At 39.7% G+C, this 24707-nt stretch overlaps 1 protein-coding gene across 2 annotated transcripts in view; it reads left to right on the plus strand.

Annotated features, from left to right (window-relative positions):
* Window positions 1-5895: 5895 nt before the first annotated feature.
* ECSCR (endothelial cell surface expressed chemotaxis and apoptosis regulator) overlaps window positions 5896-24707 on the plus strand; it is a 31752-nt gene continuing 12940 nt past the window's right edge. The window contains exons 1-4 of one of the 2 annotated variants that reach the window (XM_020790503.3): window positions 5896-7587; window positions 12832-12879; window positions 15122-15235; window positions 16110-16208. In XM_020790503.3, the coding sequence (XP_020646162.3) occupies window positions 7443-7587; window positions 12832-12879; window positions 15122-15235; window positions 16110-16208 (406 nt within the window). In that variant the 5' untranslated portion in view covers window positions 5896-7442. The remainder of the gene's footprint in view (window positions 7588-12831; window positions 12880-15121; window positions 15236-16109; window positions 16209-24707) is intronic. The other variant, XM_020790506.3, reaches the window with a different exon arrangement.

The raw sequence follows: 24707 nt of genomic DNA on the forward strand, positions 1-24707 counted from the left end.
GCAGTCAAATCAGCACATAGTTGTCAGGGTGAAACACGTACTTTGATATACACTGACTTTTTTTTTTAAATTAAAGACTCCACTTCCTTGTCCTGCACCCCCCACAGCTTTCTCACCAAAAACAGGATACCAAGGGGCCCTCAGGAATTTTGGAGGTGGGGAATTGCTAATTTTTAATTTCTGGAAAACTGCCAAGGCTAATGATGTCAGCAGACTTACATGGTGTAAGTTACGCAACTCAATTTCAGCCAATAAATCCAAATGTAGAAGTTTGGATTTACATTAGTTCCAGTAATTAATAAAATATGCCCTCCCCAAGGTTTTGTTCTGAATGTATCTTTCCTTCCCATTATGATTTATTACTAGTGATTTTATTCATAAGAATAAGTAGTCTTTACAGTATGTTCTTTGTCTATTGATGAGGTGAAAGAATATAAACTATTTTCCAGGCTTTTGCCAACTTAATTAACATAGAAGTTGTTTTTATGATATACTCTGTTGCTGCCTACCCTTTAATGCATCCAAAATTGTTTTCACAGTAGTTAGTTGTATAAAATATTCAGTAATTCTAAATGTCAGGTAACATTCAGTTCCTGCAATATAAATACCATTTTATTTCAGAAACTTCACCAGCATCAGCAAACAAGGGGTCAGGATACTGGGGTCTTAATTTGAAGTTTACTAGGCATTGTATAAGGAAACATTTGTATCTTCCTTGTCTCTCCATGACAATGCGTTATCCTAAAATTATTTTAATTAATAACAGTGCAATCAAACAATTATCTGCCATGGCATTGGGTTTTTTAAAATATCTACTGAAATTCTGTTGTTTAGCATAGTAACAACTAGAGTAGGCCAACAGACGTATGCAAGAATTGACTTGTCAAATCCCCACTCATTCAGTGGGTCTACTCTAGTTGTAAGTTATTGCTTAGTTCGGCCATTTGATTGTACCCTATATATTGCTTAATCTTTTTTAAATCTTCTCTGTTTTCTTCTGGTGTTTGTGCAAGTGTATGTTTGAGTCCTTCACAGTTGACTAGGTAAAGGTAAAGGTTCCCCTTGACAATTTTTGTCTAGTCGTGTTCGACTCTAGGGGGCGGTGCTCATCCCCGTTTCCAAGCCATAGAGCCAGTGTTTTGTCCGAAGACAATCTTCCGTGGTCACATGGCCAGTGCGCCTTAGACATGAAACGCTGTTACCTTCCCACCGAGGTGGTCCCTGTTTATTTACTTGCATTTGCATGCTTTCGAACCGCTAGGTTGGCGGGAGCTGGGACAAGCAACGGGCGCTCACTCCGTTGCATGGATTCAATCTTATGACTGCTGGTCTTCTGACCCTGCAGCACAGGCCTCTGCGGTTTAGCCCGCAGCGCTAGCACGTCCCCTCACAGTTGACTAAATGTATGCAAAAGTCTGTTTGGGTATTGTCAGTAAGCTGCGACTTCTTTACATCTAATAATCTCCCTTCAGTAACTTTTTCACTAAGTTACAATGCTAGGACTATAGTTATTGGGTAAAAAAATATTTCTCACTCTGCTACATCTTGAGATCAAGATCTACTTAGCAGGCACAAAAGTGCTAGATCTTAGCCATGACTGCTCAGAAGCAAGTTCCACTGAATTAATTGGGGTGTATTCCCAGGCTAATGAATGTAGGATTGTAGCCTAAATTAATTGTTCCTTAATTAATTGTTCTTCTAACATTTAGCAAAATTATTACAAAAATATATGTTTCTGTGTATTGTTTTGTGTCGTATTAGCTATGCATGTATAAATAATGTGAAACCCTGCAATAAAGCGGTCGTATTTCAGTAGTACAATTTCCAGCAGGATTTATCACAGCATACATATGTGCTGGTTAACCTACAGCATGAGGGAGGGGGGAATCAATTAAAGGAATGGAAAGCTTAGCAACTTTGTGCACAGCCTGATTCTGGAATTAACTTGAGACATTCTCCTCATTAAACTGAATGCAACACAGGACAAGCCCAGCCTCTGGAACAATAAAGAAACAGAACAGGAGAAATCTGCTCAGCTATGTCTGTCAACATCAAGAGGATATGGAAGCTTGAAGATTGTTTTTCTCCATCTAGTGGAAGAGATTTCCTGTAAATGAGTGGATAATGGAAATACCTATTTGTACAACATAATGGCTGATATCCAATAAGTTAGTAGGCCCTCTGAATCCATGAAACTTATGAGGAGTACACTCACCAGTTCCTCGCTGATTCAGTGGGCTTACTCTAGTTATGATTTAGTACTGAATTTCAGCCATTGTGAGTATAAAATGTGTCAAGACAAACTAATCTGGATCTCTGTGGTGGGAAAACCAGAGTGCACCTGGTGCCAACTGCCCCTCATTGACCCGTAGGAGGCCCCATAAAACCTCAGATTCACCCATATTCTGTGAGGGAGTCCCTTACCTGGGTTCCTGTAGAAGCATCAAACTAGCCTGGTATTTCTCAGCCACTGTCCAGTTATTAATGGTGAGAGGCAGGATGAGGATTTTTTTAATACTCAGTCCACCTCTTGGACTTAGCAGGAGAGAGGCCAGAGGCTGACAGTTGCCTGGAAAGGAATCACAGTCAACCAGAGCATAGCTGACAACTATACCATCTCTCAGTTCACCAGGGAAACTGCCAGCATAAGTGAGGACTGGGAAGACTGAGAGAGTGTGCAGAGAATACAGCTGATGTTAGCTTAGCTGAGGTGCAGCTATCAAATTTAAGGGAGAAGTTGCTTCCTGGGAATCTGACAGGTGGTTACTGGTTGTGACATTTGCTTACAGGTGTGTCTGTTTGCCCCCACTGTACATTGGCAAATAAAGCTAACATGGTAACGTCACCATAACTCTTTTCTTGTAAGAGAAGTTCAGTCCTGTAGCACTTCCTGGAACTGTCCAGAAGTGAAGACCATGTAACACAAGTCACAGTCACAATTGTCTGTTGGCAGCAGCTGCTGCTTAGAACAAAAACAGAACCCAAGTTTATAAAAAAAAAAGCAATCAGGAAGTTATATCTGATTCTGAAAATCTGCAGCTGAGTCATCTTGTGGCTTGTTCTCGGACATTCCCGGATACCCTTTCGTTTATGGAGTGATGCAGTTCTTTTAAGCAAGACGTGTTTTTAGCGGCACAGGTGTTAAATGTCAAATGAAAAAAAGTGTTGAATTGGGATCTGCAACAAAATGTTGCATTATGAAGGGCTACCTTCTCAGGTTGCCTGCCACGCCGTTCCATTGCCACCATGGTTCCTTTCCTCAACAGTCGGGCAGCACAAAGGTTGCCAGAGAAGAAACCATTCTGAGACCAGAACATAGATTGTGTGGACTCCAGCCGTGAGGGTGGAGCCTCTTGGGTCCACATACGATGTTACAGAGGTGGGTTCTGCTGACATCACAGAAGCAAGGCAAGCAAGGATCAGGCCAGCTGACTGTGGCAAGGTGCACAAAAGGCATTGGGATAAGTTGGCCCAGAATTTGGGTAAACCCCTGGCTAATGATGCAATGTGGCAATCTAGAGCCAAAGGTCCCCAAGTGGGAGGGGGATATTTTACAGCAGTAGATCAAGGAGAAAAAAATGGTTCGAGTTTCTGTGGCTGATGCCATTCCAAGGAGGGCTCATATCCTGCATTTACGTTCTGCACATGTGTCATGGGAGCATTGAGACCCAAAACGTCTACTGAGGTTGTGCAAGGGTCACTCCAGCCTTATGAGATACCCCTCCCCAACATTTTGTGGAATAAGAATATTCAAGAGTCACAGCTCTGCCAGTCTGCATCCTCCCTTGCTCCAGTTAGCATGCTGGGTCCAAGCACATGGGACCCACTGGCTCTTTTTTCAACCCCCTGCCCTTTCTCCTAACTTTTTGGGTGGGTGGACGGGTGGGTGGGAACGCAGCACAAAGGCAGCACATGGATGAGTGCCCGTGTTTTGAAGACATCTTATACACAACATTCCAACTTTCTCTCTTTCCAGGGCTGCATGCCCTGAGACTTGTCTTCCTGCCTGAAGGCCATGGGAAGCACAGCAATTCCCCAAGACTTCATCTAGTGCTTTAATGACATGGGAGTACTAAGCAGGACTCCATGCCACCTGAGCATGATGTGTCTTCATTGGGTGGTTTTGGAATCTCACCTGAGTTCTTAATTTTCTTAACCTTTCTTGCATACCTGGGAGCAATGAGTTTCCCTCCGATTTACTGATATTTCCCCTGTTGTGTGTAGACACTGCCATCTTCCTCACATGAGTATCACCCCTCATAGATGATCTTTACTTTATCTTCTCTTTTGACCACTAATTATGGGTGAACTTTTCTCACATTTTAGCCTGCCTCCAGGCAGCTCAAGGTGCTTATACTTATTTATTTATTTATTTATTTATTTATTTATTTATTTATTTATTTATTTATTTATTTGATTTTTACCCCGCCCCTCTAGACCATGTCTACTCGGGGCGGCTTACAAAATAAAACTTGGGAATTAGTTCCATTTTATCTTAATTTGGGAAGTTAGACTGAAAAATGAACCCAAACCTGTGTCTTCCTAAGCCATCAAATGCCCACTGCATCAGCCTGTTTTCCTCATCTTTTCACTATATGGGAAGTATATAGAACGTGTGCTCAAATGTGGTTGACTGGGCTGGATTTAGAGTTGCGCAGCTCTGACTCCTGGTTACTCTTTGTCCACAAATCCTCTCAGAAACTAACCCAAAAAACACTTATCTGGATAAAATAGCATTTTAAAGAAGCAGAGGAATTGTTTCCAAAGTATCACACAGATCAAAAACACATCTACAAGCAAGTGTGATTCATTTGTAGCCAGAACCACAAGAATCTGGGATATGAAACTGTTTGTGGTCGTCTACAATTTAAAAAAAAACAATATGCATGTAATTTTCTATGTGCATTAAACAAAATCACACCCTCCCTTTCTATACTGGACTTCTGTACAAACAGGTTATATTTGAAATTAAAGTAGAAAGAAATCGGCTGGAATTTTAGTCTGGCATATACAATAATGAAATCTATATTTTCTATTCTAATCTCTTGTATTGCACTCTGCTGCTTCATCCTTACCTTGAGGCTGGCTTCCAAGGAGATTTTCAGTCAGAGTCAACGTTGATAAATATTGTAGATGCTTTTATGCATGCGAGAATGCTCTGGTCAAAAAACTTTGTGTTTTTTTTCCCTCCTTTTCAGCTCAAAAAGCTTAATGAAGAGATTTGGCTACATCACCAGTGACTGGGAATTTCTCTTTCAATCAGAATAAAACCTTAATCTAGAGATTAAGCTTCCATCTGTGAGGGGAAAGTCAATACAGTATTGTGCTGTTTATAAACTCAATAATGTCCTGGCACTCTCTGCTCTTGCAATTTGGTGGGTCCTGAGGCAGAAATTATTCAGAAATGTTTTTTGATAAAGATTACACATCTAATATTAGTTATATTAGGATTTTTCCAGCAAGCCAAGAAGTTTGATTTAGCTTTAAGTATGGTTTATATCTGATTATACTATGGATGCTAGATCAATCTTTTGCGTTTGCATCTTCTTTGTGGCTGGATTTCACACACTAATTCAGTAACCTCTAATTGTCACCTAAAGAGTTGCAACAGGTGGGATCAACTAAATTAAAAAGTGTCCCAACAAATCTATTGGTGCCTTTTTTTTTTGCATCAGCTAATGTTACTGGTATAAAAACATCCTCGCCTCCGGAACAACCTCTCTCCAGAGATTCGTGCGGCCCCATCTCTGGGTATTTTTAAGTCCCAACTAAAAACTTGGATGTTTAAGCAGGCCTTCCCTCCAGCTAATACTTAATTTCTTCTTTCTTCACTTATCCTTTGTTATCTTACCATCTTGAAGGATTTGTTTATTGTTTGTTGTTTTATAATTTTTATTTTGGTATACGTATATGTTATTTTTTATTTGTCTGGAAGCCACTTAGAGTGGTCGCAATAACCAGATAGGTGGGATATAAAATAAATACATTAAATAAATAAATTAAATAAATCCCTTCCATTGTTAATTGAATAATGATGCTGAAAAGTAGACTGACATATGCTGGTTGGCAGCAGGTTGGCAGCATGAAGGTGGACTGGCATTCCAGTAGGTTCTGACATGTACATTCAACCCTTGTGCTAATTCAAATTCTAACCCAAATGTTCACCCACACAGCTAATCCACAGTACATTGGAATTCAGGTAGAATCACAAAAGGACTCAAAACCCACTACTGTACTTGAAAGTTTGGGGGGTTTGTTTTTTATCTTGGTGCCTGAGGATTAATAAGTAAAATTGATCTGGCAGCAAAATTCGACACCTCACTAAGCAGCTTTCCCAAGAAGCAGCACAAAAAGGATCTGGGCTTGTTTGTCTCCAAATGTGGTAGATGGTGGGGGGAGCTTAAATATTTCGTTATTCAACTTCTTTAAGACTCTTCATAAAGGAAATGTAATATAACCTGGCCTTCTGCTGCTATTTAAGGAATATGTGTTTTTATTAATTTTCAGTAAGAAAGACCAGAGAAGTATAATTGAATATATTTAAATCATACATAATTAAAAAGTAAATCATATCCACATGTTTATATTATTGCTAGACAGCAATATTTGTCAGGCTTACTAAGATTTATCCGAATAATTCTTTCTTACAATATATCTATATAAAGTAGTAAAACTACATGAGCAAGATGAAGGAAGAATTTTGATTTGCCTTCAGTAAACACTGCAGATGTATGTACTAGTTTTATTGCTCATTCAGAAAACACTTATGGAATGCAAAGTTCGATAGAAATCTGTTGAATCAATGAAACATATGGATGAGTTGCATCACCAAATCCCCACTGAGTCAAAGGAAATGTATATGTGAGCCAGTTGTGTAGGCATTGGAAAAAATATAGTATATGACATGTTATGAAAGGAAGGTATTTATTGAAGACATTTAATTGTGTAACATTTTTCTAAGCAGAGCTCTCTCTCTCTCTCTCTCTCTCTCTCTCTCTCTCTCTCTCTCTCTCTCTCTCTCTCTGTGCGCACGCATGTGTTTGTGCACATGCATGTATTAGAACCATGTGAACAGGAGGCCTGGACAGAGTAAATGTGAAATGCATAGCAAAGGTCACGAAGAGAACCATTATGTTTCAAAATGTCTAACTCCTAACAGAGCACATAAAATTAGTCTTAAATTTGAAGCCGGAAGTAGTAGTTACTAGTCATAACAAATAAATTTAGGTGTTCTGCTGCACTCACTCACAGTTTTGATTTCCCAGAGATTTCTAGCAAGTATGATGCAGAAGTCTCCAGACAACAACAGCAGAGCAGTAAATTCTGTCTCATATCCTTTGAAACCATAATGGACAAGAGTAGAATTCCACTGTGCCAGTCCCCTTGTTGATTCAGTCTGCTTCCTTCTATTATTTAACAGGAAACCCCAGGACAATCAACACATGGAGAGCAAATGCTCCTCTCCTTCCCCTCTCATTTTTTACTTTTTCTCATCACAGAATGAACAGGAGAACAAAGTGGAAGGCACCATGCCAGCTTTAAACATTCTGATACTTTTATGGATGTGTGACTGTGTTCTTCTTCAAGGTAAGGTTCTTTACTGAGCAATCTTGTGTGTGGTTACCCAGACATGTAAACTCCACTGTGGGCAGTGGTGTTTGCTTGCTATTGATTGTGTTGCACCCTTAATCCTCTTGGTTTGGAAGTCTACTGTTCAGCACAGAGGACACACTTTGTGTGGTAAGTCCTTAGCATCTCCAGTTATCTTCTCAAACAGCGGGACTGGGTAAATTTTGTCTCTGCCCTGCTAAACTAGAGAACACTGGGTGAGATATACCTGACTCATCATAAGGCAGTCCCATATACTCAGCAAGAAACAAAGCAGTTCTCTGAATCAGGCACTTTTTAGTTTGACTGCTCTGAAGGAAAGGAGCTTTTCACAAATGTGTCTGTAAAATGTTTAGACCAGAAAGCCTCTTTTTTTTGTACTTTTTTTGCTATAAATAGATGTTGATGTTTGGAGATTACAGATTAACTACAGTGACATTGTGGTACACACATGATATAGTAAGAGCTTCTGCAGGAAAAGGGCAGCTCTTTTAGGAAGACATGTCACACAGTAATTTAATTATTTGCCTCAGCAAACCTGATGGAGCTGCAAATTGAAATAAAAGCTGTATAAAATGCAAAGAAATGGATTTCTTAATCAATTATGGATTATTTTTTCTGAGTGTGCATATATGTTTATAGCAAGGCTTTCTTTCTGCCATAAGCAGGATATATTTATAACTACATAATAGTCAGAGAACATAACATATGAATGTGTTTTTTAAAAAAACTGCCTCAACTTCTAAAACAGCTTACGGGTCATGCTGGGTTATCTGAAAATACCGCTTCTTCTTTCTTGCACAGATGCACACAACCAGAGTGTGCTTGCATTTATTGTCAGTTGAGTTATGGGCATCTTCCTAAGAATAGGAATTAAAATATGCTATGTAGTAAGAATACCACACCATAGCCAGAAAATAATGAAAGATCTCGTGAGAGATTTCAAGACCATAGGCTGGTGCCCTCAAGAACCATCACTACTACTGTTTGGGAGAAAATAAATGAAGCATTTTAGGTGGGTAAGGAGAAAACCAATAAAACATCTGGCTGCCAACAAGGAAAGAGGGGGAAAGAGGTATTCCCCAACTATAGGCTAAACGGGGCCTTGGGGTGCCAGGTGGGTGACCCATAGTAGATTGTCCCTTTGGCCAGCTTTTTAGGGACAAGTGACACCAAGGGCCAACTCTTGTCTCCTTTGTGTCTGAATACTCAGCATGAATGGGTTACCATTGTTTTTCTGTTTATGGTTCCTCAGTGAGAACTGCTTCCTTCAAGTCTTTGCTAGTGGTTTCAGGAGAGACCTATTTTGGTGTACATGTGTGCACAGACTCATACACATACACACATGTGCAGGGAGAGAGGTGGTAAGAAGATGACGAATCAAAACAAGTCAAGCAAGACTAGATACCTACACACTGCATTTCCACCAAGAAATTATCTGTTTATTTCCTCTTTTCTTTAAGGTGATCCAACACCAGTAAACTCAAGCATATATTTGTTAGGTGATGTTGAGCTCAATGTCCTAAATTTTAAATGAAGTATTTTCACCATCGTAGCCAGTAGTAAATTAAACAGCTTGCTTTTTCTTGTGACAGTGAAAATGTTTTATTCCTATTTATTTTTAATTGTGAGTTCCGAATAAAGTCTTCTGTTCTACAAATCTGCAAATTCTTAAGGGGCAAAATGTGACTGGATATATGCAGTGAAAGAAGCAGCAGATCCAAGAGGAGGTGATTCCTCCCCCACCCCATGCACATGCCATTTCTTTTCTTGGGTTTCCACCCTCAGCACCATTTGAAACTCTACTTCTGGGGGCTTCCAAGCACCCCATAGTAATTAGTAAGGACCTGTAGGGGTTGCACAGCTCCTACTGGATTGGCCCTCCCTCTATGGATGTATCCAATTGGATCCTGGGCAAAGTTTTAGTTTACCTTCTTTGAGAAAGCATCCTTGGATGGTTTAACAAATAAATGATATTTTTAAAGGTAGTATGAGAAACAAACCAAAGTAGAACATCAAGGGGAAGGGTAGGAAAATTGGATAGTCAACTATAAAACTGCATAAAATATTTAAAAAGAATGAAAAGGATGACCAATGAATCAGAGACTTGGAGTAAGTAATGAAGGAGGAAACGGAAAGATGGCCTCAAGAAGGATGTGGAAGTACCTCTCTACTGAAATCTGATGCTACATTTATCTTATTAGACCCTGTTCCTAGTTCCTTAACTGCATTAAGCTTCAAAGTACAGGTGTATCATTCAACTGAAAAAGGACCTTGTTTGTACAAACTATGAATTAGAAAAGGAAACACCTTCAAAATTGTTGTGGGGATACAGATGTGACGTGAACTAATCTGATGGGGGCACAAGCATTAGACATTTCATGCTGGACTTTTGACACGCATGGTTATTTGAAAAAAGAAACATCATCATCATCCCCTCCACTTATCCCCATGATAATAATTTTAAATAAAATTGGATTGGGTTACAATATTTCAGAACAAGCAGGAAAAATCATTCATTTGTTATACATGGATGACCTAAAACTATATGCAAAAGGTTCCACTGAGATAGAACCACTGCTAAACACAGTGTGAATATTTAAAGGTAAAGGTAAAGGTTCCCCTTGACAATTTTTGTCCAGTTGTGTTCGACTCTAGGGGGCGGTGCTCATCCCCGTTTCCAAGCCCATAGAGCCAGCGTTCGTCTGAAGACAATCTTCCGTGGTCACATGGCCAGTGCGACTTAGACACGGAACGCTGTTACCTCCCCACCGAGGTGGTCCCTATTTATCTACTTGCATTTGCATGCTTTCGAACCACTAGGTTGGCGGGAGCTGGGACAAGTGACGGGCGCTCATTCCATCGCGTGGATTCGATCTTACAACTGCTTGGTCTTCTGACCCTGCAGCACAGGCTTCTGCAGTTTAGCCCGCAGCGCCACCACGTCCCAATGTGAATATTTAGTGAAGATATTAAAGTGAAATTTGGAATTGACAAATGTCCATATCTGTCTATACAATGTGGCAAGATCCAAAAACTTGATGGAATAGTTTAAAATGACGATATTATAAAATCACTATTAAGTGATGAAAATGATAGATACTTAGAAATCCTAGAAGCAGGTTTTATCTGCACACAAAAGATAAAGAATTGAAAAAGGGGGAATATATCAAAAGACTGCAGAAAATCTTAAAATCAACATGGGAGAAATACAATCAAAGCACATTGGCAGTTCCAGTAATTAGATACCCAGCTGGAATAACAGATTGGACTCAAAATGAAATACTGTAGAAGAATTGGATTGAAAAAAATATGGAAACTAATGCACATGCATCACACACTACATTCACAAAGTGATGTGGACAAGTTATATTTACCACAAAATACAGTAATCAGAGGCCATGGATTACTGCAAATACAGCAGGTAGTAGAGGAGGAAAAAGAAGCCTGAATGATTATATTAGTACAAGTAGAAAAAAATTACTTCATGCAGTGAAAATGGAGAACATTTTGAAAACAACAGGAGAAATGTCTGGCTCATTGACATTGCAATTCCAGAGGATGCCAGAATTTAATATAAAGAATTTGAAAAATCAACAATATACATAGATCTAGCTATTGAAACATCTTACTTTTGGATGAAACCCACTTCCGTGGTTCCCGTAGTCATCAGAGCTTTGGGAACAATATCAAGAAATTCCACACAGTTGTGAATCTCAGAAATAGTTGCAGCTCTCAGAAATAACACCATCAGAGCTACAAAACTCAGCAATATTAGGAACAGCATAATACTGCACCGATATTTAACAGATACTCAGGTTTTTGGTTAAAACTTGTATCTGTTATATAATACCAGTCAATGTTTTTATAATTTTGATTGACTGTGCCTAGTATATTTGAATAATAATATCAATATCATCATCATAATCTTAGAACTTCAAAGCTGGAATAAACCCTGTGGATCACCAAGTCCAGCTCCTGTCAAGGAGGCACAATGAGGAATTGAACCCCTACCTGTGGCTCTGCAGCCAGATAGCCAAACCACGGAACTATCTATGTTGTATGTATGCTGTGAGGTCTGTAGGCAGAACTTCATTACAGTACCGTGGTGCCCCGCAAGATGATGTTAATCCGTTCCGTTGAAATCGCTGTCTTGTGAAAACATAGTCTTGCGAAATGCGATTCCCCATTGGAATGCACTGAAATCCGTTTAATGTGTTCCAATGAGGACAAATCGTCGTCATTTTGTGAAAATTGCCCATAGGGAAGCCATTTTGTGAAGCACCGATCAGCTGTTAAAATCACTGTCTTGTGAAGCATCGGTCCTGAAAACACCCGTTTTGCGAAGCACCAATCAGCTGTTAAAATCATTGTCTTGTGAAGCATTGGTCCTGGGAAAAAAAGTCTTGCGAAGTACAGTCCGAAACATCGTATAGCAAAAACCGTCCATAGGAAACACTGTTTTGTGAAACACTACAGCGATCACAAAAACTCATCGTCATGCAGATTCATCATTTTGTGAGGTAATCGTCTAGCAGGGCACCAGTGTATTCCGGAAACAGGGTCTAATCTTTGTATGTGGACCTGGTTGAGTTCTCACTGAACTGTGGAGGTTTCTGTAGAAGAGCAAGAAGCCAACATTTGGAATAAAGTGGTGCCTCGCTTAGCGATGTTAATCGGTGCAGCAAAACTAGCTGCTAAGCTATTTCATCGCTAAGCGATTTTAAAAAGCTCATAGAAACGCATTAAAACGCGTTTAAAGCGTTCCTATGGGCTTAAAAACTAACCTTATGCGAAAATCCTCCATTGCAGCGGCCATTTTCGGTGCCTCTAAAGCAAGGCAAAACAGTGGGTGGCCATTTTGTTTACCCAGCGGCCATTTTGGAACTTCCGATCAGCTGGCCGAAAATGGGGGCTTTGCGATGATCGCTTGCCTGCGATCATCGCAAAGCGAAATTTCCCCATAGGGGCCATCGCAAAGCGACCGCTCTTGCGATGGCAAAAAGTCCATCGCAAAGCGGTTTCATCGCTATATGAAGCAATCGCTATGCGAGGCACCACTGTATTTAAATTTTAAGGTGAAGTAATGTGGGCTTGAGCAGGAAGGCTAATGGGGATAGTCAAAATCAAATCTCATATTTTAGATAACAATTTAGGAAAGTTATCACTTTCTCACAAACTGTATTTTAATAACTTTTGTATCCCCCCCCCCTTTACTTGCAGGTTCTGAGACCATGGAAAATGAAAACATCACTCCTCTACCCATGACTGGTAGAACACATTTTACTATTAATTACTGAAAATACAGAGCAACCTTTTAAAATAGGTCCTTGCAACAAAACAGAACAAAAAGAAACACTCTTCTGTTATCCTGATAGAACACAAAAAATAGAATGAAAATATATTTATTCTTTGTCTTTTCTTTAATCTCCCAAACTGCAATTCCTAAGCTTTTTGGCATCATGCCCTCTTTTGGTTTTTGAGAAACCCTCATGTATCCCCACCTTTCCTTTACTAAAATCCAAGCCCCTTCTAACAAAAAAACTACAGTACTTGTAATTTTAAATTGCACGGCTCCACACAATGCAGACTCTTACCACCCAACAATGGTCAGCAGCACATCCAACAGCCCAAAAAAGTGTTTAAAAATAAATTTAAAATAAGCACAACTAGTTTTCCATGTTTCAGAAAAAGTCAATAATAGTTTTGGACTGGGGAAAAAACAAGTTTCAATAATAATAATAATAAATGGTTTAAGATTATTATTATTTTAAAAAACATCTTCATTATGAAAATGTCAGTTTTGCACCCGCACAAAGAATGTCTTCATGCCCCCCAGTATGGGAATCAATGTCCTAAAATGTCCAGTACTGTGCATAGTATGGAAGGGCTGCAGCATCACTTCTCACCTGAGCATGCTAATACTACAATCAGTGGAAAACGTACTGTACATCCCATAGTTTCAGATATTCCTATAGATACAGGAATGATTATCACTTGATTTATATGAGAAAGAGAACACAAACTCATTTTGGCAGGGAAACAGTTGTCTAGAAAGGGTTGTTTTGACCCAGCAAAATACAGGACAGCCTTGCCTGTTCTTGCAGATACAAGGGCACCAAAATATCTAAATTTTAACTGGGCAAAACGTAGGGGGGGGGGGAGAGAAGGGAACAGTTTCCACAGGAGGGAGGGTGAGATACCTAAACATCAACAAATTGATTAAAAAAACAGACTCCGCATAGCTTAAGGTATTAAAATACTAACACAGAGTTGGCAGCAAGAGAGCTTAGAGGGGAAGGTCAAGCGGGACAGTACATGAAGAGCTTCAACATGGCACCACCACTCCCCATCTCTCAGGGTTTGCCTAGGTGGGTACTTTGCTTTGCCTAATGGTAAGGTTAGTTCGATAATACTTTCCACAAATAAGAGCATGTTTTTTTATCATCAGTATACAAATCTAGCACATGGCTATCACTAATTTCAGCAAAGTCCTCCTAATCCAATGAGCCCAAGGCCTCCATAACACGTTTGTGAGCCTTCAAGAATAAACTACTTCAAGGCAGTTTACCCAAGAGACTGTTCTATGACTATGAGATTACAACAATTAAAAGACAGCATTTAAAGCTAAAGATAGTAAGTACACAAATACTAAAAAAGGTAAAACAAATACTACACTAAAATGCAGTAACCAAAAACAACACCAAAAAACACACATATTAATAACAATCCATTTCAAAACTCTACTCAGGCAGCCAGTCACTGAGGTAAAGCCTGCCTGAAGAGAAAGGTCTTTGCTTGCAGAAGGACAGCAAAGATGAATCCAGTCTGGCCTCCTGTGGGAGGGAGTTCCAGAGACTGGGAGAAGCCACAGAGAAGGCCCCTTCCTGTGTCCCCACCAGGCATGCCTGTGAAGATGGTGGGACCAAGAGAAAGGCCTCCCTTGTTTATACTTTTGTTTCTGTTCTGTGAGGTCTGTATCTTTTGTATGTGTAGACATCTCAGTTACATTTATTGTGTTCTACCCAATGTACACAGTTTGATGCTTAGCAAATATTTTGCACATCTGGAAAGAATATACATTTGTTGCATTGTCAACAATGGAGGACATCCATTGCACCCTGGATGTCCTCCACATATCACAGAATCATAGAGCAGTGAAGTTGGAAGGGGCCTATAAGGCCATGAAATCCAACCCCCTCCCTGCTTGATGCTCTATCTCATGGCATCCATGCTTGTTAATGCACTGCACTCCAGGTCTGACACCTCAGATGCAAAAGGAGGGAGGAGGAGAGCAAGTGAGGAAAAGCTGAGCTTTTTGTGTCATGAATACCTAGGTTCTCCCACTTGAGCTCACCAAACACTCACAACTCTGCTGCTAAACATGGGCCGATCTCTATTCTGACTTCTTAACAAGAGGAGAAAAACTTTTATTTACTCTAATGTGTGCTTTTCTGATCTGGTGGGATTCTACTATATGGTTCTCCACATCCTCCTCTTCTTGTTTCCACAGGTCTATTTAAATCAGTGACTCCTACAGAAACATCCCAGGATGCAAAGACGGAATTCTTATCTGCACCTTCCCCTACAGAAGAGAAATCGGCAGCACTATCAGTAGCAGCATCTGGTAAGCGGAACAGTCAACAAACAGGATGGGGTGTCACAGTCTGAAGGGCTTGATACGAAAGGATTTGAGATATTTCATGCAAATAACAACAAATATATATAATGTTCATGTAAGGATATCATTTTGTTACTTGTATTTGCTATACTTATTAGATGCCTAATAACAAACTTTTTACAAACTCTGTAAATTTGGTTAGAAGTGAGCATAGAAATAGGACAGTGAAAAAAAGTAACAATGATTGGAAACCTATTGATATTCAAGTAAGGTTTGCACAACTTTCTCCTATTATGGCTAAATGGCAAAAAAACTTGGGTGCATCTTGGTTGTGCAATTAATCATGTAACTAAGATGCAACCCAGCACCTTCTCATTTGGCCGCAACAACCGTAAGTTATCCAAACACAAATAGGATTTTTGTCCACTAAATATTAAATAGCCAAACCAGCAGTATAAATATACACTTTCAACACACTGGGTTGCACCCAGAATTGCCTTCTATTGGTAGAAAGTCTCTGCTGATTGAAGATGCTTCCACATTATTTGGGAGAAAGGAGGAAACCATCATGCCATTGCTGACTCCATTCAGCAGGGTTCCCAGACCCTCTGCATAGAATTTTCAGAAGCTTAAAGGGCAGTTGTTGGAAAAATAATCCAGTGATGTAAGCACATGCCTGCATCAATGGAAATTATGTTACTTGTGGCGACCAAATCCAATTTATTACTCTAGGTGGGACTATCATCGGGTTCAGCTCATTAGTACTACTGCCCTTAATATCTATTGCCAGATATGGAGGGCAGTAGAAACTTAGAGATCTGTGTTACGTAGAAATGTAGAGATGTATGTTGTGATGGTTATTTTGCCTACCCATTACCAGGTGTTATCAGCTTCATTGTCATTTTGGTGGTGATTGTGATCATCCTGGTCTGTGTGGTCAGCCTAAGATTCAGGTGCCGTCACTGCAAAGATGCAGAAGGTATTTAAACAAGTTTGCTATTGTTTTAGAAGAATTAAAGTGATAACTGTCATGTTGTATTTTCCATTTCATTTTATTCTTACAACAGTAATCTTATAGTTGTCTGCCATACTCATAGATACTGTATCCAGAGTTTGTGACTTTGGTTCTCAGACTAGTGTCTATCCTATGTTTTTTCATTCCTGTCAGGTGGATCTGAATACACAATTTGATTCTCCTGCCTATCTAGTATCTCCTCTTCTTCCTGGTTCCAACAACTGATGAGCCCCATTAATTCTGGAGACTAAATAACAACAACAATACACTTTTGGGGGGTTGGTAACTGAGTTCTAAAATGCACACCTTCTATCTGCCTCACTGTATTTTCTGTTCGTGCTATGTTCCTTATTCTCTTTTCCCTCCTATTTCTGGATTTTTAAAAAAAATGCTTTGAAACATGTATTCAATTAATCTTTGCAACCCTGCCTCCACCCGCCTTTATTGCCTTGAAACTCTTTTTGCTTTTCAGTGTCTAATGCACTTCTTAACACTACAAACTCTTACTTCTTATTATATTTCTCCTCTGATTATATTACTCTAATACAATGTAATGACCATTATAATAATGATATAAAACATTTATATAAATATATGCACAGACATGCACAATATTCTTCCTTGTTGAGCACATGTTAGCTGAAATTCTGCAAACATTTATCTCTTCTTAAGTTACTCTTTCCAGTTCTAGTTATTATTCTAAACATGCTGTGTTCTAGAATCTAGAACAAGAGAGTCCTAGTGAAATCCAACGAGAGCTTTCTTTCCAATACAAACATCACTTTTGGAGGAATTTTATGAGGACCATAGCAGCAAAGAAAAAGCTGAACTCTCCACACCAACTGATGTGATTCTTATAATTCTTAGCCCCAGCTGCAGCTCCTACAGTATTTATGTTTTTCAAAATGTACATATTAAATGCAAAGATGCATTTACTGCCATCTTAAGTTTGAGTCTCTGGATGTTAAGGCTGCATCTCCGCTAAACAGCTTCCTCTTTCTTTCTTTCTCTCCTATCCATTCTCTAATGGTGCACCTCAATGTTTAGCCTTCTGCTTTCTTTTCATTCTCTTTGGATTATGTGTCATTCATTTGTATTTTTACAGGGATAAGATGCAGCTCTTAACTTCTTTCTCTCAAGCTCAAACCTTACTTCAATCTCTTTTGCTGATACGATCCACTCTTGTTCTTCTGCCTTCTTTGATCCTATGGCACTTGACTTTCTTCAACCTAATGCTTCTAAAACAACATTCCTGATTAATTCCCTTATGGGAAACCTTAAAAATGGGTGATCTGGCAGGTTGTGGCGGATGCTGAGATGAAGGGATACCAGTCTGAGCTTAGTGCCTGTAGTTTTGTAGAATATACTGTCTGCACTAACTGAAGATGGCAAAATATCCCACCATCACTAGTACCCCTGCCAGGGTTGTACAAGCTGTTTAGTACTAACTGCAAAAAGTGATATTCTTTCATTTGCCTTTAAAGGATGTTTCTATTTCCCTTTCCAGTCAGGTGGTAAAAATTTGGACGATCTGCTTTAGGTAGATAGGTAATGTGGAACAAGAGATGCAGGACAAAGGCTCGCTGGGTTTTGGGAGCGCCAAGGACCGAAGAGAGCCGGAGGAGCCCGGCCCCAGGAGGGAGAGGCCCCGCGCCCCAAGCAGTGTGTGTCTGCCCTGTGGCTGCCCAGGCAGTGGCCCGGGGAGGCCGGGCATCGTCCGGGGCTGGCTGGCTGGTTGGCAGTGGAATTTCGCTTTGCCATGATCGGTTCCCTGCTTGGGGAACCGATCATGGCAAAGCAATGCTTTTTTAACAGCTGGTCGGCGGTTTCAAAATGGCCACCCACTGTTTTCTGGGACGGATTCCTCGCTTAACAGGCTGTGAAAATGGCCATGCTATGGAGGATCTTCGCTGAAGGGTGGGTTTTAAGCCCCTAGGAATGCATTAATCGCGTTTTAATGCGTTTCTATGGGCTTTTTATTTTCGCATTGCGACATTTTTGTTTAGCGGCGATTTTGCTAGAACAAATTAACATCGTAATGTGAGGCACCACTGTATTATGGTGATTAGCCACTAATGAAGTGGCTGGGCTAAAGCCGAATGGACGCTCAGCTGTGGATGTGCCTGGAAGTGAAAGGAAAGTCCGATGCTGTAAAGAAGAATACTGCATAGGAAACTGGAATGTAAGATCTATGAACCTTGGTAAGCTGGATGTGGTCAAACAGGAGATGGCAAGAATAAACATTGACATCCTGGGCGTCAGTGAACTAAAATGGACAGGAATGGGCGAATTCAATTCAGATGATTATCATGTCTACTATTGTGGGCAAGAATCCCATAGAAGAAATTAGGGAACCTTCATAGTCAACAAAAGAGTGGGAAAAGCTGTACTGGGATACAATCTCAAAAATGATAGAATGATTTCAATACGAATCCAAGGCAGACCTTTCAACATGATATTAATCCAAGTTTATGCACCAACCACCGATGTTGAAGAGGCTGAAATTATAAAGCATGGCTAAGAACAAGGCCAGTGGAGGTGATGAAATTCCAATTGAACTATTTAAAATTTTAAAAAATGACACTGTTAAGGTGCTACATTCAATATGCCTGCAACTTTGGAAAACTCAGCAGTGGCCAGAGGATTGGAAAAGGTCAGTCTACATCCCAACCCCAAAGAAGGGCAGTGCCAAACAATACTCCAGCTATCATACAATTGCACCCATTTCACAGCCTAGCAAGGTTATGCTCAAAATCCTCCAAAGCAGACTTCAGCAGTATATGGACCGAGAACTCCTAGAAGTACAAGCTGGATTTCAAAGGGGCAGAGGAACTAGAGACCAAATTGCTAACATGCACTGGATTATGGAGAAAGCCAGAGAGTTCCAGAAAAACATCTACTTCTGCTTCATTGACTATGCAAAAGCCTTTGACTGTGTCGATCACAACAAACTATGGCACGTTCTTAAAGAAACAGGAGTGTCTGATCACCTTATCTATCTCCTGAGAAATCTATATGTGGGACAGAAAGCAACAGTCATAACTGGATATGAAACAACTCATTGGTTCAAAATTGGGAAAGGAGTACGACAAGGCTGTATATTGTCTCCCTGCTTATTTAACATATGCAGAATACATCATGTGAAAGGCAGGACTGGATGAATCCCAGGCCAGAATTAAGATTGCTGGAAGAAATATCAACAACCTCCGATATGCAGATGACACTACTCTGATTGCAGAAAGTGAGGAGGAATTAAAGAATCTCTTAACGAGGGTGAAAGAGGAGAGCACCAAAAATGATCTGAAGCTCAACATTAAAAAAAAAAAGATCATGGCCACTGATCCCATCACCTCCTGGCAAATAGAAGGGGAAGATATGGAGGCAGTGACAGATTTTACTTGGGCTCCATGGTCACTGCAGATGGTGACAGCAGCCACGATATTAAAAGACGTCTGCTTCTTGGGAGAAAAGCAATGAGAAACCTAGACAGCATCTTAAAAAGCAGAGACATCACCTTGCCGACAAAGGTCCACATAGTCAAAGCTACGGTATTTCCAGTAGCAATGTATGGAAGTAAGAGCTAGACCATAAAGAAGGCTTATCGCCAAAGAATTGATGCTTTTGAACTGTGGTGCTGGAGGAGGATCTTGAGAATCTCCTGGACTGCAAAGAGAACAAACCTATCCATTTTGAAAGAAATCAACCCTGAGTGCTCACTGGAAGGACAGATCCTGAAGCTAAGGCTCCAATACTTCGGCCATCTCATGAGAAGAGGACTCCCTGGAAAAAACCCTGATGTTGGGAAAGTGTGAAGGCAAGAGGAAAAGGGGACGACACAGGATGAGATGGTTGGGCAGTGTCATTGAAGTGACCAACGTGAATTTGATCCAACTCCAGGAGGCAGCGGAAGATAGGAGGGCCTGGCATGCTCTGGTCGGACACGACTTAACAATTAAACAACAACAAAATATTATGGTGAAGTGACCCCTTTAAGGATTGTTATCCCACTTCTACAGAGAATCTACTTTCAGCTGGGTTGTGCGGGCGTTGGGAGATGGGGGGTGGGGCTTCTAGCAGCAGCCACTTTTTCTGGGCTGAGCATAATAAAGAATATCATTCTGCAACTCTGAGTACCACCCACACTACATGAGAGAGATCTTCAGATGTTATTGAAAGCTTTCACAAAAGGAAGACAAACTCAACATATAGTTTCATAACCCATAATTCTTCTTCCCTGGCTGTGGAGTAAATATTTTACATAGTTTTGTGTGAAACAGCATTGTGAGTGTTTAAAACACTGGGGTGCATTCAATCTAGTTTAAGAAAAAGCAGATCAAGTGAATAATTTTTGTTCCTTTTGTCATTAAACTTATCCTTGGGAAGCTGGAAGGCAGGAGTGGCAGCATCCTCTTATTTGTTAGGTCTACAGCCCATCCGTAAACAAATCTAACTAGGAGTCCAGATTTGCCTGCAGCGGGACACAGAGCACCACACTCCACAGCTCAGTCATTCCCACAATGTGCCCCCACATACAGTATGCTGACCTTTTTCTAACCTCCCATTCTCACAGCACAAACTGTCATGAGTGGAACAAGTGGAAGGAGCAAATGTCCCTGAATCAAGCACAAGGCTTTCCCTAGTGCTGGCTCTTTTTCTTGAACAAACTCCAAAACAGGGAACCTCAGACACCACTCTCCTCATCACACATTGGCTCTAATTCCAGTTCCCCTCCTTGGAGCATTCATGAAAAAGAGCTACAAGGAAGTACGGCTCCCTCTGCTTCCTTGTTTCATACTGGTGAATGCTGCAAAGACAGGAGGTTTGGGTTTTTAAAAAGCCTTTTGATGTATGAGGAAGTGCAATGGAAAAATGGCTTGTGGGGGGGACTTCACTTCCCACTCCAGGCAAGCTTGGACTGCCCCGTGTGGTAATCACTGCTCTAGGTTGCCAGATGTAATTAAACGTGACTTAGATCATCAATGAATTCAATAGCTGATTTCAATGAATGAATGAATGAATGATATTTTTCTAATTTATTTCACTTCATGTCATTTGTTTCTCAATGAACATAATTTATAGATTAGATACTGTTTACTGATCTTGAAATTAAATATTCCTGGTAAACAATAACTGATAATGAGTGGGTAGTAGTATCTATGCCTTGATACTCAAGTAAGGAAAAAAAATTAGTATGGGAATGATGAGAAGGGATGCAGCTGGTTAAGGTCCATGTATGGACATATATAGTGCCCTGACTTCTGGAGATTATTCATTTCTGTTCTAAGAACTAATTGACTCAAAGTAAGACAATTTCTCCATTTGCTTACAATATTCCATGGCTAAATGTCAGTATATGTATCATCTTTAAAAGCAGATGCAAAGTAGAAACATTTCCTCTATTAGCATGCACACAGGAGTTATTTATTGGAGTGCCTTCTTTCCTTACATGTGGATTCCAGAAAGTGATATTGTGATATGTGAGGGATAAGAAGATACAGTGGTGCCTCGCATAACGATTTTAATTGGTTCCAAAAAAAAAGTTATGTGAAACATCGTTATGTGAAACACCATTTCTCATAGGAATGCATTGGAAACCGGTTAATCCGTTCCAATAGGCACGGATTGCCGTCCTTAAGCGAAAAAACCCATAGGAAACATCGTTAAACGATACAATGTTTCCTCCATTGGAATGTACTGAAGCTGACTCAATACATTTCAATGGCTTTGCGAAGTCAATTTTTGCAAATTTAAGTGTGTCATAAAAGGGTCAAAAATGGTTTTAAATGCTTGGATTAGCTTCTGCACCCTCTAAAACGGATGCAAAAGTTAATTTGGCTTTGATCTGACTTTTCGTTAATTTATGGTGAATTGTTTTCTCCCCCATAGGAAAGCATGGAGCTGTCAGATTTTGACAGGTCCATTGGTTCCTATGGGCCAAAAAAAAAATCACCATAAATTAACGAAAAGTCAGATCAAAGCCAAATCAGGTTTGCACACGACTTAGGGGGTCCTCTAACGAATCCAAGCATTTAGAACCGTTTTTGACCCTTCTAAGACACTTTTTAAATTGAAAAAAGAAACATCGTTAAGTGAAGCAGGGGACCTAAAATCGTATTCGTTATGCGAAGCATGGTCCCAAACTTCGCTAAACGAAAATCGCCCATAGGAAACATCGTTATACGGTGCATATTATTTTCTAAAAAAACACATCGCTATGCGAATTCATCGCTAAACGAGGCACTCGTTAAGCGAGGCACCACTGTAAACAGAAATATGAAGCAGTGTCTCTGGCTTACACAAAATATAAGCCGAATATTAATTAATGTGGAATAATTATCTCTTCGGTTCACTTAGAGAGGCTAAAGCATGATTAGTGGATATTTTCTTTAATTTTTATGGGCTAAGCGTTGAGGGTATTGATGACATACCAGCATTTAACTGAGGGTATCCTCATTAAATTATACCATACCCCTAACCTCCATAGAGATTCATGTCCCCTTTTCCTACTTTTCCCGCATTCTTCTCCTTACTTATACTATGTTCTAATGAAGCACATAATTGACCTGGCTGCCTAGTTTTTATTCCATTTTGGGTGTTCTTTTGAGAAATGCTTTTTGTAAAGATTATTGACCAAAAAGGGATATTCCAATTTAAAGCAATGTATTACTTTTAATTTTTGTTTTACTCCATTGGCTGAAGCTAGAAACACAGCAATGCCAAAATCTGATTCTTAAGCATCAAGAGATCCCTATGGTAAAATAAAATTTGACTAATTTCCTTCCTGAGGAAGTCCCTCCCAAGTACTGAGGCTTGTTTTCCACATATTCTGTTCTCTCTCTGAGTTGATACAGGTACTGACCTGTTCTTGAGTTAAGTGTTATTTATTACCCTTTCATAACAGGCACTAGAACAGTATGGATCATTTGAAAGTCAACAGAATGTGCTTTTTCCAAAAACACATTCCCACACTAATTTGGATATTTTGAATGTCTTGATCTCAGGTGGCACTGTTTTTAAAAACAATTGTCATTTTGATCCATGAACAAATCAGCCACCACATAAATAGACAAATTTGGAAACATGATACAGTACTATAAAAGGCAAACTTAACTGAAGGTGTGGATACAGTGCTGTTTTGTATCAATTTCAGCTCCGATTTATTCTAAATCTAATTAAAATCACATGGATTGTAAATCACTGTGCAACTTCACTGTGAAGTTAATTAATCCAGTATGGATTGGAGACTTTGGGAACCCACACATGGTATGAAATGGTTTAATTGTCCAGTAAGTTTGCAGACCCCACTGCTTCCATAATTTTGACAATTTTATTATTTTTATTTCATTAAGCAGCATAGTGCTGCATCAACAGTAGTAAATAATAAGAAACAGAATTAAAATTTATATGTATTGTACTGAAAGATTGTGCATATTTAGCATGTGACAGTAGCACTTCCAGCTATATGTTAACAAGACATGGTATTCACATTGGTTGAAGCTATTTGAAAAGAATCAGATTAACAAGTGTGGTAATTTTAAAAGCCCCATTTAATTTGCTGCCAAAAAAAGGTGGCCTTTGCTGTGTGTTGTGTAACTGGGATTTTTCAAACCAATTTCAATTATGCAAAACTCGATTCAAAGCAGTTCTTATTCTCAGTGCAATCATGGCCTGATTTAGTGTGAGCCTTCTTAACTTTAAATTGCCTTCAATAACATGTGATCAGACAGGATGATTGTTGTTCATTGATCTCTGTACTGCATAGTACCAGATCATATAAAATATACTATTCACATATCTATTTTTCAGTCCAGCACACTTCATTTCAACTGCCATGCAGTGGTCAAATCCCTCTTCAACCATCCTCCTCTGCTAATATCACCATCCTCTTCTCTGACCTTTACCTTTTTTTTGCATCTGGTTTCCATCTACCCACTGTCTGCCTTGGCACATAAGTGGCTACAGGCTACAGATTTTGGAGACATGGATTTACCAAAATGTTTTGTGCTACATGTATTTCCACTGCATATTGCTGTTGATTCAATGTCCTTTTAAAAACAAAAACAATCCAAATAGTTTAGTAGTATATCATTGTAACAATAAGTGCAAACATTGTTGAGAACAATAGCAATACTTTTATTTAAAACTGTCAAATGGCCTACTGCTAGAATCATGCACTGCTAGATTTTTTAAAAAAATCATGGCTATTTGAGTAGCAGTGCAAAAAAAAAAAAAAAAGTGGGGCAGAAGTGCTCACTTCCACACCAGGGCCAAAATCCTGCTGCTTAGTGTAACCTAAATCATAGAATCGTAAAGTAGTAATGAATTTTGAAATGGCCTAGGACCATAAAGTCCAACCCCCTGTGCAGTGCAGGAATTGAAATCAAATATATCTGACAGATGGTTGCCTAACTTTCTCTTGAATGCCTCCAGTGTTGGCACACTCACCATCTCCTTGTTGTTGTA

This window comes from Pogona vitticeps, chromosome 4 (assembly GCF_051106095.1).
Source record: "Pogona vitticeps strain Pit_001003342236 chromosome 4, PviZW2.1, whole genome shotgun sequence".
Classification (NCBI taxonomy): Eukaryota; Metazoa; Chordata; class Lepidosauria; order Squamata; family Agamidae; genus Pogona; species Pogona vitticeps.